The sequence below is a fragment of the Lutjanus erythropterus genome, chromosome 13 (genome assembly GCF_056507025.1).
Source record: "Lutjanus erythropterus isolate fLutEry1 chromosome 13, fLutEry1.hap2, whole genome shotgun sequence".
NCBI classification, from domain to species: Eukaryota; Metazoa; Chordata; class Actinopteri; order Lutjaniformes; family Lutjanidae; genus Lutjanus; species Lutjanus erythropterus.
Genome location: NC_139329.1, coordinates 18,257,178 through 18,278,650, shown reverse-complemented (window position 1 = coordinate 18,278,650; position 21,473 = coordinate 18,257,178). Strand labels below are relative to the sequence as shown.

The 21,473-nt window shown below is 40.1% G+C and overlaps 1 protein-coding gene across 2 annotated transcripts in view; it reads right to left on the bottom strand.

The window, feature by feature from the left end:
- Positions 1-21,473, bottom strand: part of mapk8ip2 (mitogen-activated protein kinase 8 interacting protein 2) — a 38,005-nt gene continuing 16,532 nt past the window's right edge. Inside the window, exons 2-14 of one of the 2 annotated variants that reach the window (XM_084734574.1) lie at positions 20,141-20,246; positions 10,358-10,600; positions 10,165-10,243; positions 8,850-9,053; positions 5,881-8,056; positions 5,210-5,418; positions 3,960-4,035; positions 3,060-3,232; positions 2,849-2,958; positions 2,059-2,181; positions 1,825-1,895; positions 1,629-1,727; positions 1-330 (exon numbers count right to left, since the gene is read on the bottom strand). In XM_084734574.1, the coding sequence (XP_084590700.1) occupies positions 258-330; positions 1,629-1,727; positions 1,825-1,895; positions 2,059-2,181; positions 2,849-2,958; positions 3,060-3,232; positions 3,960-4,035; positions 5,210-5,418; positions 5,881-8,056; positions 8,850-9,053; positions 10,165-10,243; positions 10,358-10,600; positions 20,141-20,246 (3,742 nt within the window). In that variant the 3' untranslated portion in view covers positions 1-257. The remainder of the gene's footprint in view (positions 331-1,628; positions 1,728-1,824; positions 1,896-2,058; positions 2,182-2,848; positions 2,959-3,059; positions 3,233-3,959; positions 4,036-5,209; positions 5,419-5,880; positions 8,057-8,849; positions 9,054-10,164; positions 10,244-10,357; positions 10,601-20,140; positions 20,247-21,473) is intronic. The other variant, XM_084734575.1, reaches the window with a different exon arrangement.

Here is a 21,473-nt window from a genome sequence, read left to right as displayed (position 1 = left end):
TCAGCGTCTTAGTTTTTATATCATAGAAAAAGATAAAAGAAAACAGGCAATCAATCCATCGAGATGATGGAAATAAACAAAGAGAGAGATGAATGAAATCAGTCAAATGCCTAGCATACTGTAGAAATGAACATCCCAGTTTACAGGAGAGTATTTTACAATGGAGAGAAGACCCCACTGACAGTGCCCTCTGGTGGCACACTCGATGAACATACACAAGCTGTGGAGGAAGAAGATGGTCGTCATGGCAACGCTTCTTACTCCAGGTAGATATCCTCAGTGGGGCAGGCGTACTCCAGATGTTCCTGGTAGTACTCCTGGAAGGCTCGTCTGCAGCAAAGACAGACAGGTGAGAGCATGAGTAACGTTCAGACAGCCCTCCACAGTAAATCCTTCCTGTAGTGACAGATTTTACACAGTCATGCTCTGGCTCCTCACTGAAAAATGGCTGCTTGGTGCAAACACAAAGAACGCTGAATTAAAAACTAATAATAAACTAAAATGATTCTTTTGCAAATACAGAAGCACTCTTGCTGAATCAAAGCAGGGTAATTGTTTTTCAGAAGTTGTGCCCTCGTGGTTGGGTTTGTTTCACAGACAGAGCAGGATGAGAAGCTGATAGATCATCCCATGCTCTGCTGTGTGCCACACTCCTTCCAGAGACAGTGAAGTATGTGTATCTTAAATTATTCAAACCCAATACAGCTGAGTCAGGCATGACTAAGCCTGTCGTCATTAACCTTAGACAAATGCAGACGCATAAAAGGCTACGCTACAAAATAAATCTGGATCATGGTTGAAAAGGTGGACTTTAATCCAGGATTTAGCAAACAATCAAAGAACACTTTTTAAAGGGATTAAAGGGATAGTTCAGATTGTTTGATGTGGGGTTGTATGATGCAAGAAAGGTTCCACTTAAAAAAGATCAGTATCAGATTAAGTGTATGTTATATGTAGAATATTTTCACCTTGCTGTCAGATAGCCTTTCCCAGTGGGAAAGTACTGTTAAACAAGCTAAATCAGTCACAGAACATGGGATTTGCAGGTCTACTGCTGCCTTGATGTATTTCTTTATTTGTGTTATTGTGTGATGTTGGTGAATCCAAACTATCCTTCTAAAACTAAAATAGAACAAACAAACTAACAGACGCAAGCTAGCAAGTCCTGTGTTCTGCAAGGTACGGAGTCTTGAAGGTTTGGAGAGATATTTGGCTTAATGACAATGTCTCATCATAAAATGCTGTCTGACAGCAAAACAAAGCAGTCAGAATATTGTAAATATAGCGTACACTTAAATTGATTTTGATTTTGTGCATTTGTGGAGTAAATTGGTCAAATCAGAAAGGGCTTACAACAGTAATTGATCTAATCATGTAATCTGGGATATGTTTAATCGGAAAATGGTGTGCAAGTTTGTCAGTTTCTGGAATTAACATGTTTCCTTAAAATAGTGTGCAAGGAGCTTTAAGGTACATTTTCTCTCATTTGGCAGGGGTGTCAGATATGTTGCCTATCATCAGTGTGACACCAGCATGCATATACAACAGGGTGGTCACTGCACCACTATTTCCGTTTAAATAAATGCTTTGTGACATTTTTCTGGGGCTGAAAGTGGTCCTGGACTCACCCAACACACTCTGCTACAGGTCGCATGGACTCCTGGGATACAAACACGTGGCAAGCAAATCTGTTCAACATTGGGTGCTTAGTGATGAAGCCAAAGTAGCTGCAGAGACAAGAAAACATCACAGTGAAATCAGCCAGAACATACAATGTCCACCTGTAACTGAAAACCAGGGCAGAAAACCAGCATGGTTGTTTACCAGTTGTTCCTCGGATGGCATCCACAGAACGAGATGTTCTTCATCTGGAAGAAGTGACTACATCTGTCATACTACAGATGGACAGAGACAAAGAGACAAAAAGAAATTTTTTAAAAGTTGACTTAAATCAATGAAGTATCAATGCAATACCATTTAATAATAAAGGTATTATTGATATTGAATTACTAGGCCAAGTAATTAATTGATGGAATTAATTTATTTATCTGTCCGTACCTCATCGAGGGTGTCATATTCATCCTCCAGGCTCATGATCAGTTTCACTCCTTGCAAGCTGATCTCCAACTCACACAGAGAAGGAGGTCGCACATGTACCGTCCGTTTCCTTGAAATTGCAATCTAACAGACAGAAAATACTTTCATGTCAAAACAAAAATGCTTTAAAACTGCATACAGTATAGCAGTGGTTCTTAAACTTTTTTTCAAAACAAAACATTTTTGGTAGCAAAAAAATGCCTACATAAAGAATAATACAGCGCTATGCCATCACTGTCAGCTTTTTAAAGTAAATCCCATTAAGACATATTCTTCCTGCTACCGATGGTATTTTGTTGGCCCTGTTTTTGCTTTCTTTTGCACCTCTTTCTTCATGTTTCCAGCTGTATTGCTGCTATGTTTCAACCAGAAATCCACTGTCTTGATTTACATCAGTCTTTCAATACAAAAACAAGCTTCCTGCTCACAGTAAACATGATTCAAGTTGTTACTTTCTTCTTCTGTGAAGTTTTAAAACAGTTGACAGTTTTTGGCAGCAAATGATTGCAATGAAATTACATTTACAATTTTTAATTTAAGTTAATATAGTACAATTATTTTAGACTAATATTGTTTAAAACAATATTTTAACAAAATATCATATCAAATATCTTCTTGCAGCACACCAAAGTACCTATAAGGGTACTAGTACTCCTATTTAAGAAACACAGCAGTATATCATACAGTATAACATGCTTGTGTCTGTTTTGCGTGATTGTGCATGTGTTTTGCTGTTTTCCACTTAGCTTACCTTCTGCATAGCAGCACAGAGAATGCCGTTACCTTGGTGATAAGGTACCTCAACAGACCCCAAAAACTGAACGCTGAAAGTCTCAATCCATGCTGGATTTCTTTTCATGCCTACAAGATGTAATTAGAACACATACATAGGGAACATGTGATTCTTCTGACTTTCATAATGTGACAGAGGAAAGGACGGGGGATGATCTCTCTTAACTCACCCAACAACTCCTTCGACTGGCCTATGACCTCATGGGCATAGAAGGCAGGAAAGATGCCCCTCTCCCCTGTCCGCATGTTGTACCCTCGGTACCAGTAGTCATCCTCTTCTTCCTCCACATATAAAGGATCATCCACATCCAGCTCCAGCTCATCTGCATGTCTAGGAATGAACCTGCAGAGAGCAGCAGAGAGGGGGAGTTCAAAAAAAAGAAATCCATATCTGTTAAATGTTGTGTCCTTATAGACTGCAGTTTTCTGATCGTGAGGCAACTGTTTGAGTTCCAGGTGACTCTCATTGGGGAACAAAAGAAGAGGAGTGATGAAACAGCTGACACAAAAAGATGGTGGAGTGGGTGGAGGGAGACAAAGAGCTTGAAATGTGGGTACACACCTGAAGAGGACTGTGGTAAAACAAATATAAAATTATTTGTTCAATATTTAATTATATAAGGTACATGCATGCAGCTTTCTGTTTCACTCTCGCTCTCGCTCTCACACACATACACAAGCACAGACACACACAGGCACAGACACAGGTGGTGGCTAATGTGATTATTACTGGCCACCCTGAAGCTCCGGAGCCCAGCTGTGACCTGGACATCTGCCCTCCTCCCAACATAATTAGCCATTTGCTATTGCTACATGACCCCTACAGCACACTGAAAAACGTGAAACCTTGAAGAAATATTGTTTATTTTATTGTTTTATTGTTTATTTTAAGACATTTCCAACAAGACATGAACATGTCATTTGAAAATTTGAGGTAATGGCATTCACAATTCATCCAACCATACCAATACTACAATAAAAAAAAAATAATAATAATTATCATGTGTCTGCCTTTTTCTGTATTTCACATTGTTCCCACTGATAAATGAGTGTTCTGCAGAATGTCTTACCTGTAGACCGCCCTGTGTGTCTGGTCCCTCTCCTCTCCATTGATGGTACAGGAGAAAAGTCCAAAGGATTCTGTACCTGTATGACAAACAAACACCCCTTAGATTGTTTTAATGACCTGAAAACATTTTTCTATATTCTGTAATTTGTTTGGAGAATATTTCTCATGTAAACTTTATGTGAGGAAGCTAAACGGATTTGTCAAAAAAGAAATGAAAGTCTTTCTAATGAGTCTTTCATTATGCAAATCACTCTTCATTAGGGACATGAATCTTGAAACGAGAGCACTGATTGATGATGGATGTACTGGGAAGCAGCCGGCTTCCCATAAGTCTTGTGTGGGCTCCGTGACAAATTTAGATCACATGTTCATATATCATGCAGACAGTGATGAGTGGACAATTTTAGCAAAAATGCTGCTGGGCCATAACCTGTAGGGCAGGCTGATGCAATGACTTTTTTTTTTTTTTTAGAAGGGCCAGATTTGAAAAAGTAAACTACCAAGGTGCTGGACATTTACATTTCCTATGTCATGTCTGACCTGAAAAGTTAGGATTTTTTTTATCCTTTTTATTTTTTCTCTCCTCAAACATTATGTCCAAAAGTACAGGAAAACCAAAGCACCTTTAGAATTGAAGTAGATTGTTGTTTTAATAAACACAATTTAGCATTTAACATATTTTTTCATTCAGTTTGACTCAGTTAAAACTTTCTGATAATAAATGTCTCTGTGTTAACAACAGACATAACCAATGAATGGACTAGTTAGACTTATAATGAAATGATGATCTGCATAATAATGTAAACACCCATAAACTTAGAGAGTTCACAGGTTATTTACAATAATATACTTTTTTTTTATCAGATTTATAAATGATCACAGGGATGGATTAAGGTTTTTAAATGGGTGTATTGAGATGGATTTGCTGTAGGGTACATATTAACTTAAGTTAAAGGGAAAGTTTGACATCCAGGAAAATAAGTTAATTCAATCCCCAGGAAGACTGGAAACAGAGGGAACAGCTAGCCTAAGCTAAGCCAACATCTCCTGATAGTAGTTTCATATTTAATTGACAGATACAAGAGTTGTATCGATTTTCTCATCAAACTCAAGGGAAAAGAGCAAATATGTGTATTTCCCAAAATGTCAAACTATTCCTTTAAGCCCTGAAAAATACATTTAACTGTTAAGTACATATCTGAGTGTTTTCCCAAAGGGTGTGGTGTCTAGATAGCCTAGTGTGAGACTTACTAGAGGAGCGAGAGGTGCTGTTGACAAACACATTGAGGAACTTCTTGGAGAATGGGAGGTCAGCCTCAGGGGAGGAGTCCTCAGAAGAACTGAGAAGTTCTGGTCTCACCTCATCCTCATCACGACCATAGCCAACCTCTCCCGGTTCCAAAGGTTCCTCGTCACACAGTGTGGAGAGTTCACTGTCATCACTCAGAACGGAAGTGCATCTAAGAGGACAAGATTTCAGATCTAAGTTTAGGGCTAAACAGCCAAGAGTACTAAAGACTGCTTTATTTAGCAGTAAAATGCACAACATTCAGGAAAAAAAAACATTGAGGAAATGTTGGAAAATATTATTTCTGAAAGGAGAATAATGAAAATAGTAGTACATTTGTTCTCACCCCAGAATCAAAAATACATATTTTACCTCTGGCCTGTGGTGCTATTTAACCAGCTAGAGTTTACTCTCAAATATAATGGAAGCAGATGACACTCAGCTTGTGGTGCTCAAAGCACCAAAAAATACGTTTGAAAAACTCAAAAGCAATGTCTCTTTGCAGAGATTATGACTCAGTTACTCAAAATAATCCACAGACCTTGGAACTACTTTCGTTCTCCCATAGAAATAAAGTAGTAGATAACGGTCAATTTTATTCTTTGACTTCACACATAGTATTGTCAGACTATACCTTCTGAGACTGACTAGTTCCAGCGTAGTATTCTCATCCACCACTAGCGTATACTTCATAGAGTCATAGGCCAGTCCATCATCTTCATTTGGTGGCCTCAGAGCCACATCTTTCTCACACAGTGGGAGGTCATGGTCAGATAAGGGATGGTCTTGCACACTGGAATCAATGGGTGGTGAACTATCCAGCTCTAAGTCACTACCCCTGTAGGACTGCTTCCTCAAGCCACCCAGGAATGGGTAAGAGTCCCCGTCATCCTCTTCTTCATCATTATCTGTGGAGTAGGTGAGGCTGAAGCAGCGGTTAGTCTGGGCGGTGGGTATATCCAGCGTCAGGCTGTGTTTAACCTCAGTGATACGCTCAAGAGATGCTGAGGAACGGCTTGCTGGCCTGGGCTCTGTTTCTCGTCCTTCGTCCTTGTCACTGACCACACTCTCACTGAGGCTTGGTGAGTCTAGATCCTTCCTCCCTTCTAGCATCATCAAGTCATTATTGGGTTCTACATCTTCTTCCTGTCTCGTTGCATTCTTAGATGGTTTGTCTGTTAAGTTCTTCTCAGAGTCTTTAGTGGTATACAAGGATTTGTTTGCACAGCGCTCCAAAATCAGGGGGGTTATGGTGTCACCAGTAGGGTTGTTCATATAGAGACAGGCACTCATTGCTCCTCCTTCTTTTGAGGACTCCACACTCTTCCTCCTCTCTTCTTCTGATCCTTCCATGTCTGCTTTCTTCTCTTGCTCCTCATCATTGAAACCATCTCCATCTCCTATGTCTGAGGATGGTGAGATGGTGTCTGATACAGACACCTTCCTCTTGAAGCAGTCCTCGGGACAACTTATTGGGTACGAGCCCTCTGAGATCATCCTGTTAACCAGATTGCTGAGCAGCCAGGGCGAGTCTGAGTTCTCGCTCAACTCATCTTCGCTTTCTGATTCGGAGTCTCCCTCACTGGTTCCATCATATTCGTCCGCACTGGGCATTAGCCTGGGTCCTACTGGAAGGTAGAAGGATCGTTTGAAGCTTTCTAGGCTGTGATCTGGTTCTATCTGCAGCACCATCTGTCTGGACAGGCTGTCTTCACAGCGTTGGGCTGGAGGCAGAGTCTCATCCGGGTCAGCCTGGTGCTCACAGGACAGTTCATCGTCCACATTCTGCAGCCCCATCAGAGCTTGACCGTCATCATAGGCCTCAGGAGGTAAGATGGGCGAGTCAACAGGTGATGGTGTAGCAATAGTGGGTGAGGGTAGAGGGGAAGGAGAAGGCAGAGGAGACCCTTCTTTGATTGGGTCAGGCTGGCCCAGAAGTAGAGTCGCTTTCAGCCCCACAATGCCACTGTCCTGCTCTAACTCTGTGTCCAGGTCCAGTTCCTGGTCTGACGTAGGTGAGCTGGCCTCCTCAATAGAGTTGGTGAGGTGAGATGAGCGTCCGCTGCTGCTGTCATCACTGGTCAGGTCCAGCTCTGTCTCTGAGATAGAGGAGATCATGTTGGAGACCACAGGACCTCCACAGGCAAATGCTGCCTCCAGCTCACCTTCAATGTCAGAGTCAGAGCCTGGAGAGCTAAGGTCCTTGTCCTGGTCGGACGTCAAGTAACCCTGCTGGTTCATATCTGCTATCCCTGGGTCTGAGGACGGAGAGGTGGAGTCGTTAGCGGCTGCCTCCATGGTAGAAGCTGGAGCATTTGAACTGTTGGACTGGTCAAGAGTGTCTGAGCGGCTTGAGGACACATAGCTAGAGAAGGAGGCAGGCTCAGAGGGTTCAATGGAGGGGAATTCAACATATGACGACTGATTCTCCTTACACACCATATCATAGGTCTCCTTACACATGAACTCCACTTCAAAGTCCTTCTCCAGCTCCTCATCTGACAAGGGTGTATCGGCACCGTCATTGGCTCCCATGGGTGCAGTGGATGACAAGCAGTGACTGGTTCCATCTGGGTCTAGGTCATTCTCTGGCTCCATACCTGACTCGCTGGTGATTGTGTAGGTGTCTGTGGGACGCCGGTTAATGTGTTTGTGGTTGTGGTCGCTGTTGAGGTCATGGTCCACCTCTGTGTCTGAACACTGGGAGTGCTCGTCTACAGAAGGTACCCTTGCTGTCTGGATTGAAGGGTCTGCCTTTGGCTCAGGGACATTGCCAGAGCAAGGGTGGGACTTGTGTTGACCAAACGAGCCTGTGAAGATAAAAAGGTGAAGAGAAACAATAGAGGCTATGAGAGAATGAAAATACAAGATAAAATTGTAGATTATGGGGTTGATGATGTGAAAATGAAAAAAGAAAGTAGACAAGACAAAGGAGTTTTAGAGGCAATTTGGACAAAGTAATTTTGCTCTGTGCTCCAATAACAGTGGGGAAAGCTTTGTACCCAGTGGGACCTTGTTCAAATTCCTCCTTTCCTATCCCCCATACTTAGATATGCTATGTGCCAGGCTCATCTGTGTTGAAAGAAAAAACGAATTTAATATGGGGAAAAGTTGCTGAAGTTGCTGGGGGACCTGTAATAGCAAAATGTAGTCATATCTTTTCTTTCAATAGATGAACTTAGCACATAGCATAAAGTAGGCCTGCAGGAAATGGGACAGGAGAAAGTTGACAGAGGTTCTGGAGCACAGAGCAAAATGTGGCTGAACTTAGGAAGGGTGAATTAAAGACAGCACAGAAAAAGAAAGGGCATAACAACAATAAATGATATTCATGTATTTTCCTTCAGTTTATCAGTTAAAAAAAACAATGTGGGATGGGTCAGTTCAGCAAACGCTTCTTCATTAACACTACAGTAATTTGATTCCCTGGTGTAAGCTAGTGCAAGTTGTTTTTTGAGAATCAACATGACAGTGTTTTGCTGAACATATATATTACTGAACAAGTTAAATTCACATCACATCATTGAATTCACATCACAGCACTACACAACACTGATGTTAATGGAATGAGCTCTAATCTGGCTGGGTTGGCCTTTTTGTTACCGTATTCGGGCCTCTCCCGCCTGTTGCCCTCCATGTCGCAAAGGAGGGGCCTGTGAGGGGACTGGGGGTTCCCGCCCTCCCCTGTCTGTTTTGGTGGAGTACCTTTGCTCTGAGACCCTGGTGCCTGGGAAACTGGAGAGGCTGGGCACTGGCCTGTCACATGGCTACCATCCTCCAGACATGAGTGGGTTGGAGACAGACGGCCTGGAGGAAGAGTAGATATTTGTTTTGTGTGTAACGCCGGCGGTTTATACAACAAGGCAGCAATGTATCTTCCAATCTGGGACAGTAATTTCAAAAATGAAAAGCCTTGAAAATGCTGTACATTGACTGCTGAGGAACATCATTATTTCTTTATGGTTTTCATGTTTAATTCTGTCCTTCTAATTGACCTTCTCATTCATTTTTATTAGGTATGAGTTTTATCATATTATATTATATTATATTATATTATATTATATTATACTATTAAGGAATCAATCATTTTATTATCATTATACAACACGGGTTTGCACAACAAAATTAGAGATGTAGTTCCTTCATGCTACACACAGCTTACAACCTACAGATAAATGGACCTAATTAAATTCAGCATGGAATAGGATAAATTATATTATATTATATTAGGAAGAAGTAAGTCTCACGTTTAACTTTCAGTTCTCAAGCAAGTTAGAAAGTCTAGTTAAAGTCAAAATCAAAGTTAAGTTGAATCTTTTAACAATACTAGTCAAGCAAGTCTCAAGTCCTCAACTTCGTGACTTCTCGGACTTCAGTCAAATCATGTGACTCAAGTTGCTCAACTTCAAACTATAATGTATCCATTGTATGTCATGTTCAAGGTCCACACAGAATGTTTCTGAGGTTTGTCACACTTTGAGAAACTATTAAGTAAAGCATTTCACATTTCCTCCAGTGTCTAAATACTGCATGAGTCTTAATTTCCTGAGATAATCAATTGGCTTGGATTGGTGAGAAAGGTGTTCAGGACACCCCTAGCAAATTCAGTGCTGTACAGATAAAATAATTAGTGTTGGATACAATACTGCATGTCACATAAGGATGAAAAAACAAAGGCTGTACCCCCAAATTATGTATATAATTTATATAATAATGGTTTATAAAGCATACATAAAGCAATGTTAATTGAATGCTTGTTAACAGTAAAATGACTATTAACCAAAGTTCTATTAACTAGCAATTTACCATTTATTAACAATGGTTATTATAAAGTGTTACCAAATGGGTAATAAATGCAAAGAAAACATAGTCATAGTCCACATCAAAATGTATTAAAGATAATTAATCATGTACTCACCCTGTGAGGCTGGGTTACGTAATGAGTCTTGCCAGCTTCCTTTCTTTGGGGACAGGCTGCTGTTATTATTCAGTGAATCCTAATGAGAAGGTAGAGAGGGAGATATTCAACAAAGTTGCGCTGCATTATTACAAAGCCAAAGAATCAAACTGTGTTTAGTGTGTGTTTGGGACGAGAGCTTCAGTCTGCTCACCTGCGACACAGCAGTGGTGAGGTTCAGTGTGGTGGGCCTGCTCTTTAGAGTGCCAAGAGTCGGGGAGGGAGGAGGAGAGGCAGAAGGAGACGGGGGTGCATCTGGGTCCACTTCTTCATCTTCTTCCTCTTCCTCCTCATCGTCATCCTCATCTTCATCGTCGATCATCTCAAACTCTTGGAAGTCGTCCTGGAAGGAGCAGACTGGGTGGTGCATGTCATTCTTCTCCAGGATGAGGGAGTCCTGTGGCCGGGAGTCAGAGGATGAGAGTGAACTGAACTGAGTTACTTATACTGGGGTACAGAGGACGATTGCCCCATTAATTAAAGCATCTTCTGTTCTGACAGCAGACAGTGTCCTGTCTGTGTCCTGTCAATGTAGAGCACGGACACAAAGGAAAAAGCTGCTATCTTCTATCAACTGGATGCTACCTCCTTTTTCATTTAAAAGCTTTGCCAAGACCAGGCCTGTCTGAGAGATGAATAGAACTAGGAGAGCACAGATGGGCAGCATGCAACACAATGTTCTTTGATTACACAGAGAGCATTTGTAAAACACAGACACACACATCAAAGAACTGTAGTGGGCCACTCTGTTCACATAAACAGCCACAGTCACATTTTGCTGATATGCTCTTTCTGTAGCCTCGGGGTCTTCTGTGTGCGAGTGTGTGAATGCATGAATACATTAGTGTGTGTATGTGTATATAACACAGAGAAGTTAAGTGCAGCCTTCAGCATCAGGAAGCCTCACTGTGAAAAGATAAAGGTGAAAAGGTGGAAACAATTAAGTTGCTAAATACAAAGCCACACTGCAAAAATCCTGCAGAGAGCAGAATAATGGTCTTGAAGATGAACTGTTCAGAGGAGGGAGAGACTGTGTGTGTGTGTGTGTGTGTGTGTGTGTGTGTGTGTGTGTGTGTGTGTGTGTGTGTGTGTGTGTGTGTGTGTGTGTGTGTGTGTGTGTGTGTGTAAGACAAAGACAGAAGAAAAACATAGGAGGGGCAATGAAAGGAGAGTGGATCAATCAGATATCTCTCAGGTTTCAGCTGGTTTACCGGAAAGTGGTGCACTAAATGATTTTGAGGTTTAATAGACCACACCTCCAAGAGCAAGTATGTGTTTATGTATGCCAGATAAAAGGTATATTGATGGAGCACGATCCATGAAGTAGCGTATTGATACACACCACACACTGTCTACTATGCAGGGTTGGGGAAAAAATCGATTATTAGATGTATCACGATTGTCTCTTCAAAGATTATGTATCGATGCAAAAAAGTCAATAATCAAATACATTTTTTTGTAAACCAGGCTGTAAAGTCCCTGCAGCTGAACCCTGAAACATAGCTGTAAACATGTACATTGTGTTCATGTTCTAAACAGGGCTACTTCTTGAATTTTGGTGAGGATGGCTGCAGATGGATACCTGACTGGCTCCTCCTGGTTTAAAAGCTAGCATAAGGAAGCATTCTGGCATCTATGAAATTAAAGGGAAAGGAGACCTGGTCAAGAGCCCCACTGTATGCAAGTTCTGTCTCAACTTAACTAATTATGGATCATTACTCTATGAAAATGTACTATGTTTACACAGTGAGGAAAAAAAAAGATGTATAGCTGTTTTGTAATGTTTTATAATCTCATCATAGCACTCTGAATCAGAATCAAAATCAAATAGTTATGTGAAGCCAAACAAGCAAGTTTTCAAATCCAAAATGTATATTTGGCCGCATAAAATGAGGTGAAGAGACAGAGGATCTTGAGTTAGACAGATGGTATATGATGTATTTGACCTACGTTCAGCATTACAAAGCAGACAGAAGTGACATCACACCAACATCATCACTCCATGATAAGCCTAAAAGCATTGAGTGAAAAGCATTGCTCATGCTAATATCAATAAAAGCTATTACATCATAATTTCCAGGACAGAGTGCATGGTCACTACAATACTACCAACACTTTGTTTTGTTCTGATCATCTCCTCTCTACTTTGAGTTTGACAATGCAAACACAAGGATGGATTTATCTGGTTTACCGTTTGAACAGCGCAGCAGTTTCTCTGCCTCTCAGTGCGGTCGTTTTAATGGGGGAATCAAACCTCACCCTCTCACACAATTCTGCTGACGCCTGGCGCATCCACTTTATGCTACAGCAACAGAAATCAACACTCAATCTATTACCCAGAGAGTACATGTGACTGTGTATTAGCATATTTATTTTTTCTGCGATTTAGCTGTTAAGATGTGATGAAATGTTTTGTTGTGTAATTAAAAATCTTTCAATCAATTATTATTCACATTCTCAGTTCACAATCTGTTCACTGTTTCCTCACACTGACCCATTATAATCCATCACCGGGGATATGTGACCTATAACTCCGTGACAGTGTAAAAACCCAGAGATCCATCAGTGGGGTTGTGAAAATGCCACATCTGCCTGGGAGAATAATCTGCACTGTCAGGAGAGATCCTTTTAGTAAGGCCACCTGACAGACAGTCCGTCAGGCTTAAAGAAAGAGAGGGAACTATAAATAAGAGTTGTGTGTTGGCGAGAATCGATCCCCGTGGCCTCCAGTTCCCAAGGACATCCCATCCAGCCCTATGAGTGTCCCTCCTCCTCTGTCACCCAGCGGACTTATGCAAGCATGTTCTGCTGCTTGCAGGGCTGGTGTTGTGAATGAGCTTAGCCCTTTTGCGCACACACACAAGCACTGAGGAGCACAACTGCAGTCAATGGAAATTAAATTAGTTGAAATGGTATTCCTCGTATCACACAGAGACACACCCAAATGCACAGAAACTGTATTGGTCTACAATCATAAATACACTTATTTATTATTTATATTATTTATTTAAGCAGTTCTGCTTACAGCTAAGACTATGACAAAGAGATATAACGGTAACAAAAAAAGATGAAGGCAGAGCATCTTTTTGATCTCCAATTATCAGACCACAGACTTGTCCAGCATTGCTTATTCTATATTTACTGACTCTGCTGCTGCACATCAGAAGACGCTGGCACCTCAGCTATACAGCACAGAGAAGTGTTGAACCACAGGGACATCTTGCTAACTGAGCTGACCAGAGGACAGAGGTAAGTGCAGATGAGAGGAACTGAGAACATGATCCTCAAGTGAACACTGACTGCATGGCTTTGCGTATGATGAGGACGTTGGGGACTCGTAAATCTCAGAGAAGAGAAGTGGAGGCTGAGAATTAAGTGGTCTTTTAAGATCTAACAGGCGGCAAGTCGAACAGAAAACAGGAAGGGTTTGGTTTGATGGAGGTGCCAAACATCCCTGCGGAGACTAATATACAGCTGTTGATTGATCATGGATTCATTTTTCAAGCAAAAATATTACACATTTTCTGGTTCCAGCTTCTTAAATGTACAGATTTGCTGCTCTTCTTTGTGATTTACAATGGCAAATGAAGAGACTTTGGGTTTTGAACGTCACTTTGGACTCTGCGAGATAGTGATGAGCATTTTTCGTTATCGTATCAAAAGTGAAAAAGTTGTAGCGGGACATCCCTAACACTTAGACAGGTATTCATACAAGGAGATGTGTCCTGAAGATACAAATTAATGTATACTGTCTCTGTGTGCTGGTTCTCCACAAAAATGGTTGGGAAACCCTAAACATCTGTGTTTGTTCTTGATCACTGTAAAAGCTAACAAAATACAAAGTCAAAAATACTGAAAATAATCATTAGCTGCAGCCCTCGAATGTAGTGTTGGCCAGTTACAGCAGATCCGTGGGAGTGATCTTTTCCTCTGTGCCATGGCTGAAATCAGTTTTCTGTCAGTTGTTTGGTTTGGTGTTTTATTTTGGAAGGGGTCTTTCTAATGGCGTAAAAATTCTGTCTAAACATTCATCAATGCATTGTTGAGCTCCATATATACACCTGCAAAACCATTAGTCTTAGATCAGTCAGGCAGCACTGTAAAACACACATCTCTAGCATTCAAAAATTACTACTGCAGTCTAAATAGTGAGTTGGAGCCACAGACAATATATTAAATAGGTTTAATATACACTTTAGAGCATTGTTTCCCCCTGCCCTCGCCTCCCCAGACTTGAGGCTTGAGGTTGCCTGCAGGCTGCAGGGACAATGACCCTAGATGAGTGCGAGACAATCACAACATTATACTTTGACACTGACAAGCGATGAAGAGTCCTACACTGTAAGTTGATCAGTTGTTTATAAATGTGTGAATTGTCTATCACAGTATAAAGTTAAGCCTGCTCACTGCCTGCCAGACTCCATTTATATATTACTTCATTTAACCGTTTTAAACATCTACTCCTCCTGAAAATATATTAATGATTTTTTCGCCATTCATAATTAGACACTTGTTTATTCAATCAACATGTGGCATCAAGTGCAACTGTAACTAATAATAATAAGTAGGATGAATAATAATTTAAACCATAACATATAAACGTGAAGTGGGCAAACAAAAATAGACCTTCTACGCCAGACTGGAAATTTAAAAGAAGAACATGCTAGCTGTAGTGGTGCTGTCAGAGAAGCCAGTATTTCAATGTAGCATGTTTCTTCAATCTCTTATGGTCATTTTATGATGTAGTACAGTAAACATATTGAACATTACTCGTTTAAAATGATAGAAAAGGAAAATTTGCATTTAGCTCACATCCTTATCAGTAAACAAAGCTATGCCTGCACAATCACTATCCTCACATATGTAACACATTTATTTTGTTTTTCCAATGTGAGTATAAATTGTGTCTTTGTGTGTGGCATGTTTTCCCACGTAAAGCCCATTTACCAAATATAGCTCATAATATGGGTGATTTTTTATGCTGGAATGTATGACAGATGTCGATTAGCCCACCATTAATGGAGACCACCCAGTGAGTGATGGCCTCCATCTATCAGCGTGTCTGTAAATTTCCACATTTTAAACTCAGGGTAGCACCACAGCTGAGACACAGACACCATTGCATCGCCACATACTAAATTATGCATGTGCTCATGGTGTTCAATCAGAGCTCTGTAGAGACAGAGATGGATGTTAGAGAGACAGGAAGTGAAGAATCTGGGCTGAGACGAGGCAGAAAGCAGCAGGGTGTGTGTGTGTGGGAGAGAAAGATTCAGAGACAAATAACGGAGAGGCTTCCTCTGTTGTGGTCTCTCTGCTTGTTATCTTGATATGCAGGGTTAAAGAAAATTAAAGGTCAAGAAAAAAGACAACTAATCATATGGTTGAAAACACAGTGTCAAATCTAACCCTCTGTGACATTCAGTGATAGTAAGAGAAGACAGCCTGAGCTTTTGGCCAGCAATTAGCGTTTCCTCAGAGATAAGAAATGAGATGGTGGTAACAAACCCATGTGAATGATCTTTAATTGCCTGCCTTCACATCTGGATTACGGAGGAAGCTATTTTAAGGCATCGCATGTGTGTGTCTATTTGTTTTTGTTCACATGTATGTGTGTGCTCCTGTTACAAAGGCTAAGTACTGATCTAAAGGGTTACACAGATTAAGACCTGAACCCCATAACGAATCGGAATTAATCAGAGCCGGGGATTGGGGCCGGAGGATAATCTCACTGTTTAGATTGGCTGTTCTTCCTAAACATCAAAGACATGCTGCCCAGTATAACCGACTCATACTGACAGAAAACCAAAAGCCTCTCTCTGCATGAGGGAGGGCTTGCTGATGATGATGATGAGCCGACAGAACGTCCCCCACTCGACTGATGCAGGCAAAATCAAATACCATGTGAACTCATGAAATTCTCTGTCTCGCCTTTCTGTCTCTCTTATTTAAATGTACATGCACACGCAGTCAGAGGGCAACAGGGTGTGTGTCCTATCCATCCCACGTCAGCAGGATTACTTCCTCTGGGCAATGATGTAACTTAACAAGGAACGACACTATCTCTGCCCTGTGCTTTCTTGTTTGTGAAGTGAGCAGTCAGGGCTGCTGCTGATGTGTGCCTGATGTGTGTTTGTGTGAAGGAGAGAGAGGAGAAACAGGGCACTGATGCATGATTTACTACTAAAGCCTGACCACTACTGGATTTTTGGGGCCAATGTCAATGCCAGTGTTAGGAGGTAAAAAAAATTCTGATATTGATATATTGTCGACATTCTTTATAAAGAATATAATATAAAAAATGTAGAATTAAGGCTGCAACTATTATTTTCATTGTCAATTCAGTGAAAGTTATTTTCTTGATTAGTCGATAGTTGTTTGATCCATAAAATGTCAGAAAATTGTTAAAAATATCAATAAGTGTTCCCCAAAGCCCAAAATGACATCTAATGTCTTATTTTATCCACAAGCCAAATATAGTTTACTGTCATAGTGGAGAAAACACACCAGAAAATGTTCACATTTAAGAAAAAAAAAAAAAAAAGCTCAAACCAATGAATCAGTTATGAAAATATTTGACAGCCAATTGATTAATCAATTAATTGATGCAGCTCTATATAGAATATATACATAAACAGGCATCTTTACTATGGTCTCTCAAAAAAGGTTAACACCTGTTGCAAAGATATAAAATGGAGGCAGGATAATGAAACAGTAAACCTTCATTTATATTTTTAAGAATTGTAAATGTCATAAATAAAAAAAAAAAATACAAATTACAAGTATGTATTAAGCCCGAATTAAGAAATATGATTACATATGCATAAAATGCTGCTCATAAAACATCAAAATATAAATTATGCAATGTCAAAAACGATATGGACCATTTTATTACACAGCTTTTTTAAGTACTTGATTTTGATTGATAATTTGCAGCAGTCTAAGGTCTGTTATTTCTGTATAACAGTCTGTTGCTATGAATAACAGATCATTACTATGGATGTAGTTCTAATTATATGCTCTGGAGGACCAGTAAAACATTCTTAAATCAATATTTCATGTCAAATTATTGATTTTTTAAAGTAAGTGGTCTTAGTCATATGATAAGCCCTTTGTGTCAGGGTCCTGCATCACTCTGTCAGGGTTTATGTCGCCATAATGACCTGCTCCCTATACATTATCCCTTACTATAGTTGTCACAATACCAGAATTTTAAACTTTGATGCAATACTGGTATATAAAAAAAAGATACTTGATACCTCTTTTGATACCATGGTCCTGGCCACACAACAACACATAACATTCACCAAGTCCTGGTACAGAAAAACTGACTGAACGCTGTCTGGTTTAGCTGCAAGCTAAGTTTCAGACAGGAAAACGAAGACTGAACTGAACTGAAGTCTGTAAGAGCATTTAGATCTTTTTTTTTGGCCTTGGTACATTCAGTACTATAATTAAGAGACATTGTATTGTTTTGAACATGTGGTATTGAAAAAGTATCAAAGTATTGATACTTTCAACAACATTATCCCTCACATAGCTGTGATAGGCAGGATAATATTGGCCAACTTATATATCGTCAGGCTCTATTTACTACTGTATGACCTCTCTGGCACTAGCAAAATACATCTACTCTTTTCCTCTGGAAGTCTCCTCACATGCTACGCAGAAACAGCTTTGTTACAGCAGGGCTTTGCTTGCTATCCATAATGTGTTTTGTCGGTGGATTAAAGTGGAAGAGGCAAAATATCAAGCAGAGATTTATGCCGAGAGCTTAACCCACAGAACCGACCATCCCTGAGCTAAATCCCCGTTCCCAGTCACCTCGGCAGAGAAGAGAGAGAGACAGAGAGGCAGAAAGTGAAGGAAGGGAAGCTTTAAGGGGAAAGGAGAGAGGAGAGGTGGCATAGAACAAGGGAGGAGGGAATCTAAGCTCTGTCTCCAAGCAACACTCTGCATAGCGGGGAGGGAAGGGAAGACACATGGGAGGGAGGGCGGGGAGGAGGGAGGGAAGGAGGTTGTCTCTGCATAGCAGCAAACTGCACTGGGTCACCCACCCTCTGCTGCAGCCATGGCTCCACGCCACCAGCAGCATAAAACATTTACATCCCACAGGATGGAGCGAGGGAGAGAAACCCAGAAAGGATACCAGATAATAGTTCTTAGAAATTGTGTAATTACGGTCTAAGCTGGTCGGACAGGAGGGATGATACAGCTAATGACTCAATTATTTGCATATACTTGACAACACAGTAACTTGAATAGGACGCTTAGTGGAAGTGCTACTTAGAATTTCGATTATATGCCAAAGAGTTCAATCGATGTATGCTGTTTGCTTGGATTCAGTACGTATGATGATGATCACAGTACATGGAGAATGCTTCACTCTGTTCACCAGAGCCATGCATCCTTCTCATTTGTCCTGCTATTATAATATGGCTATCCGAAGCTTATGTCATTACTGTAATGACTGCAGTGCTGGTAAAGTAGGTAGCCTGTAGCTACAGAGCTGCTTACATAAGACAGCCATATGCAAATAAGCAGATCTCATCACTAAACAGCTATACTAACCAGGTCAGTTTCTGTTTTTTTGCATTTCAGTCACCTTAAATACTTCACACTTTCCAGCTCAATCTCAGTGAAGCTTGCTTTAGGTTAAATGTTTCTGTTTTGTCACTTCGCTTGCAGTTTTTCTCCCTGTATTACCAGCAGGTTATCATTAATGAACTAAGATAAGATATGATGTAAACACAATTTGAGCCAGCAGCACAGCGGGGAAATTGTAGCACAAGTATAAAAACAGAATGGAAATAAATAAGGTAAGATAAAATAGGAATACTACAATAAATGGATCTGTATATACAAAGTTTCTAAGATATACATACAGTATATACAGTCACACAGACTGCTTGTCTATACATTTTAACTGTGAATGTTCTATATTTCTGCAATCATCAGTTTTGTTTTGTTTTTTTAATTAAATTTGGTTGCCAATATGATTAATTGATTTTTTCGTGCTACTTTATTTCTGATTCAGTTGCCTCTCTCTGTCTGTAGTCACCTTGTTATTCAATGTTCCCCCCACAACATCATCTGATTGGACAAAGGCTGAAAAGTTCTATTCCAGTTAAACATATGCTTCTTTTTGTTTGTATGTCACACTCTTTTGAAATAAAAATCAGAAAATGTAAAAGACAGATGCCAGGGCATAAAACCAATGATCTGTTAATGTTTACAAATCAAGACTTGACAGTCTAACAATGACTGTAGATGTTAGTCCTGAAAAATAAGTTCAAATGAAAATCAAACTGAATGCTGACAAAAGAAAGTTGAAAGTCAAACTGAATTGGGAATTTGGAGAATCGTGACACTCCTACAGACTAGATGAACATATTCAACTGAACAACCCCTAGTGGTTCAATGTCAGGTTAATAATGGGGAGGCATTTGGTTCATTTTGATATCAACATTCCCCATTACATCCCCTACTACGTAAGGTCTTTCAACAACGTTTTGTGTTGGAATTTGTGTTATTCTTAATTTTGACTGAAAAAAAAAAAATCATTTTTACTCCAAATATACTGTATAATGGTTGCAAATATTGGTTATTGGTTACTAATAATTGCCATCTGTATTGGTCATGAAAAAAAACATATCAGTAGACCCTTACAAAGCATAAGTAGAGGAACAGAAAGATAAGGTGTCGCTCTATGGAATTATTGCAATTTTATTTTTAGAAAACAGAAAAAATTAAAACTATACACAATTTCCAAAAGTTTACAAGTCATACATTACTTAAAGATTAATTTCCATGCATGTGAACATGTTGCAAATCACACTGTTAGTTTGCATTTTTATATATTCAAGATCCAAATCGTAAAAGACGGAAGAAAAGATCAAACAACATAACAACATAACAACATGAAGGAGGGCCTCACCTTCTCATATGGATCAGAGTCGTAGTTGAGTCCAATCCCGCAGTCATCTGTGATTTCAGAGAGATCTTCATCGTCAAACTCTTCCAGGCTGATGTCGTGGGCTGGCCTGGAAACACACGAGAGAGACGATATATTCACTGCACGTTGCGAGGAAGAACACTCATATCTGCAATCTGCATGTTTCATCAGTGACAGTCATGAGAGGACTTTGTTACTGATTTATGCCTGCACACTGAGCTCTGTTCTGGGGGAAACCTACTCTAACTCATACCTTGTCACGCTCTATCTGGATCTCTGTCTTACATAGTGGACACATGCAGACACCCACGTCCTCTGTCTTTCCCTCCCTTATAACAATCCACACTGGCAAGCTGTGACACACTTCAGTGGTGCAGAATAACAACAGCAACACATATAGAGCTGAGATAATAAGCCAATATTTCAAATTAAGTTAACTGAATTTTATTGTGTGTGAACTGCGGATGTTATAAACAGAGCTGGAGGTGAATTACTGACAGTTGCTTGTTATGCCAGAGTTTCTGAACTTCTGTTAACAGTGACAGCACACGACAGCAGGGAAGTGTATATGTCTCTGTAATGAGCCATGGCATTGCAAGTTTTCTTCATTAAGTTCTATCTCATCTTTGCCCCATTAGTTTCAGCCGGCTCCCACTTCCACAGCAGTTGACTTGCAATGTGTCGAAGGAAATGCTGCATTGCAGTTTTCCCACCAAGAAAAGGACACTCCACATATTACGTTTGGATGCGAGCTTACATCACACAGTCATATCGGGGTCCTGTTTACACAATGTCACTGGTTACATAGAGCAAATGAGGACATGCTGATGCATCTAAAAGTAAAACACGGGGGTCATGAAAAAGTGAAAAAGTCACAGTGATCAGGGTTTTAACAAGGTGCTTCTGACAGAAAATACTGGAAAAACAGAAAACTAAACATGGCAAATATATTAAAGGGTAAAAAAAATAGCAAGGTTATTTAGAATGCAATCAAACTTTCATGAAGCAATTCCTGCCTGTTACATTACGTCTTTAGTCTGTTACGATAGATGAGTCAAAGCACAGAGAAGACAATCAATTAATAGGCAAAAACAAAATTTAACTGCAGGTCCTTATATGCTATAAAATTCATACAATTGTATGATGGTTTTTTAAAAAAAAAACAACAAAAAAACAGGGACTTCAAACATCAAAAAAGCTATCTAATTTAAACAGTATTAAAAGTTAGGATAAGCTGTTCAGTGCAAAAGGTTTTGATAAAATTGTGTGGTTAAGGTGCTGCTGATACTGAAGTGTAGATACGGCACATTCATTT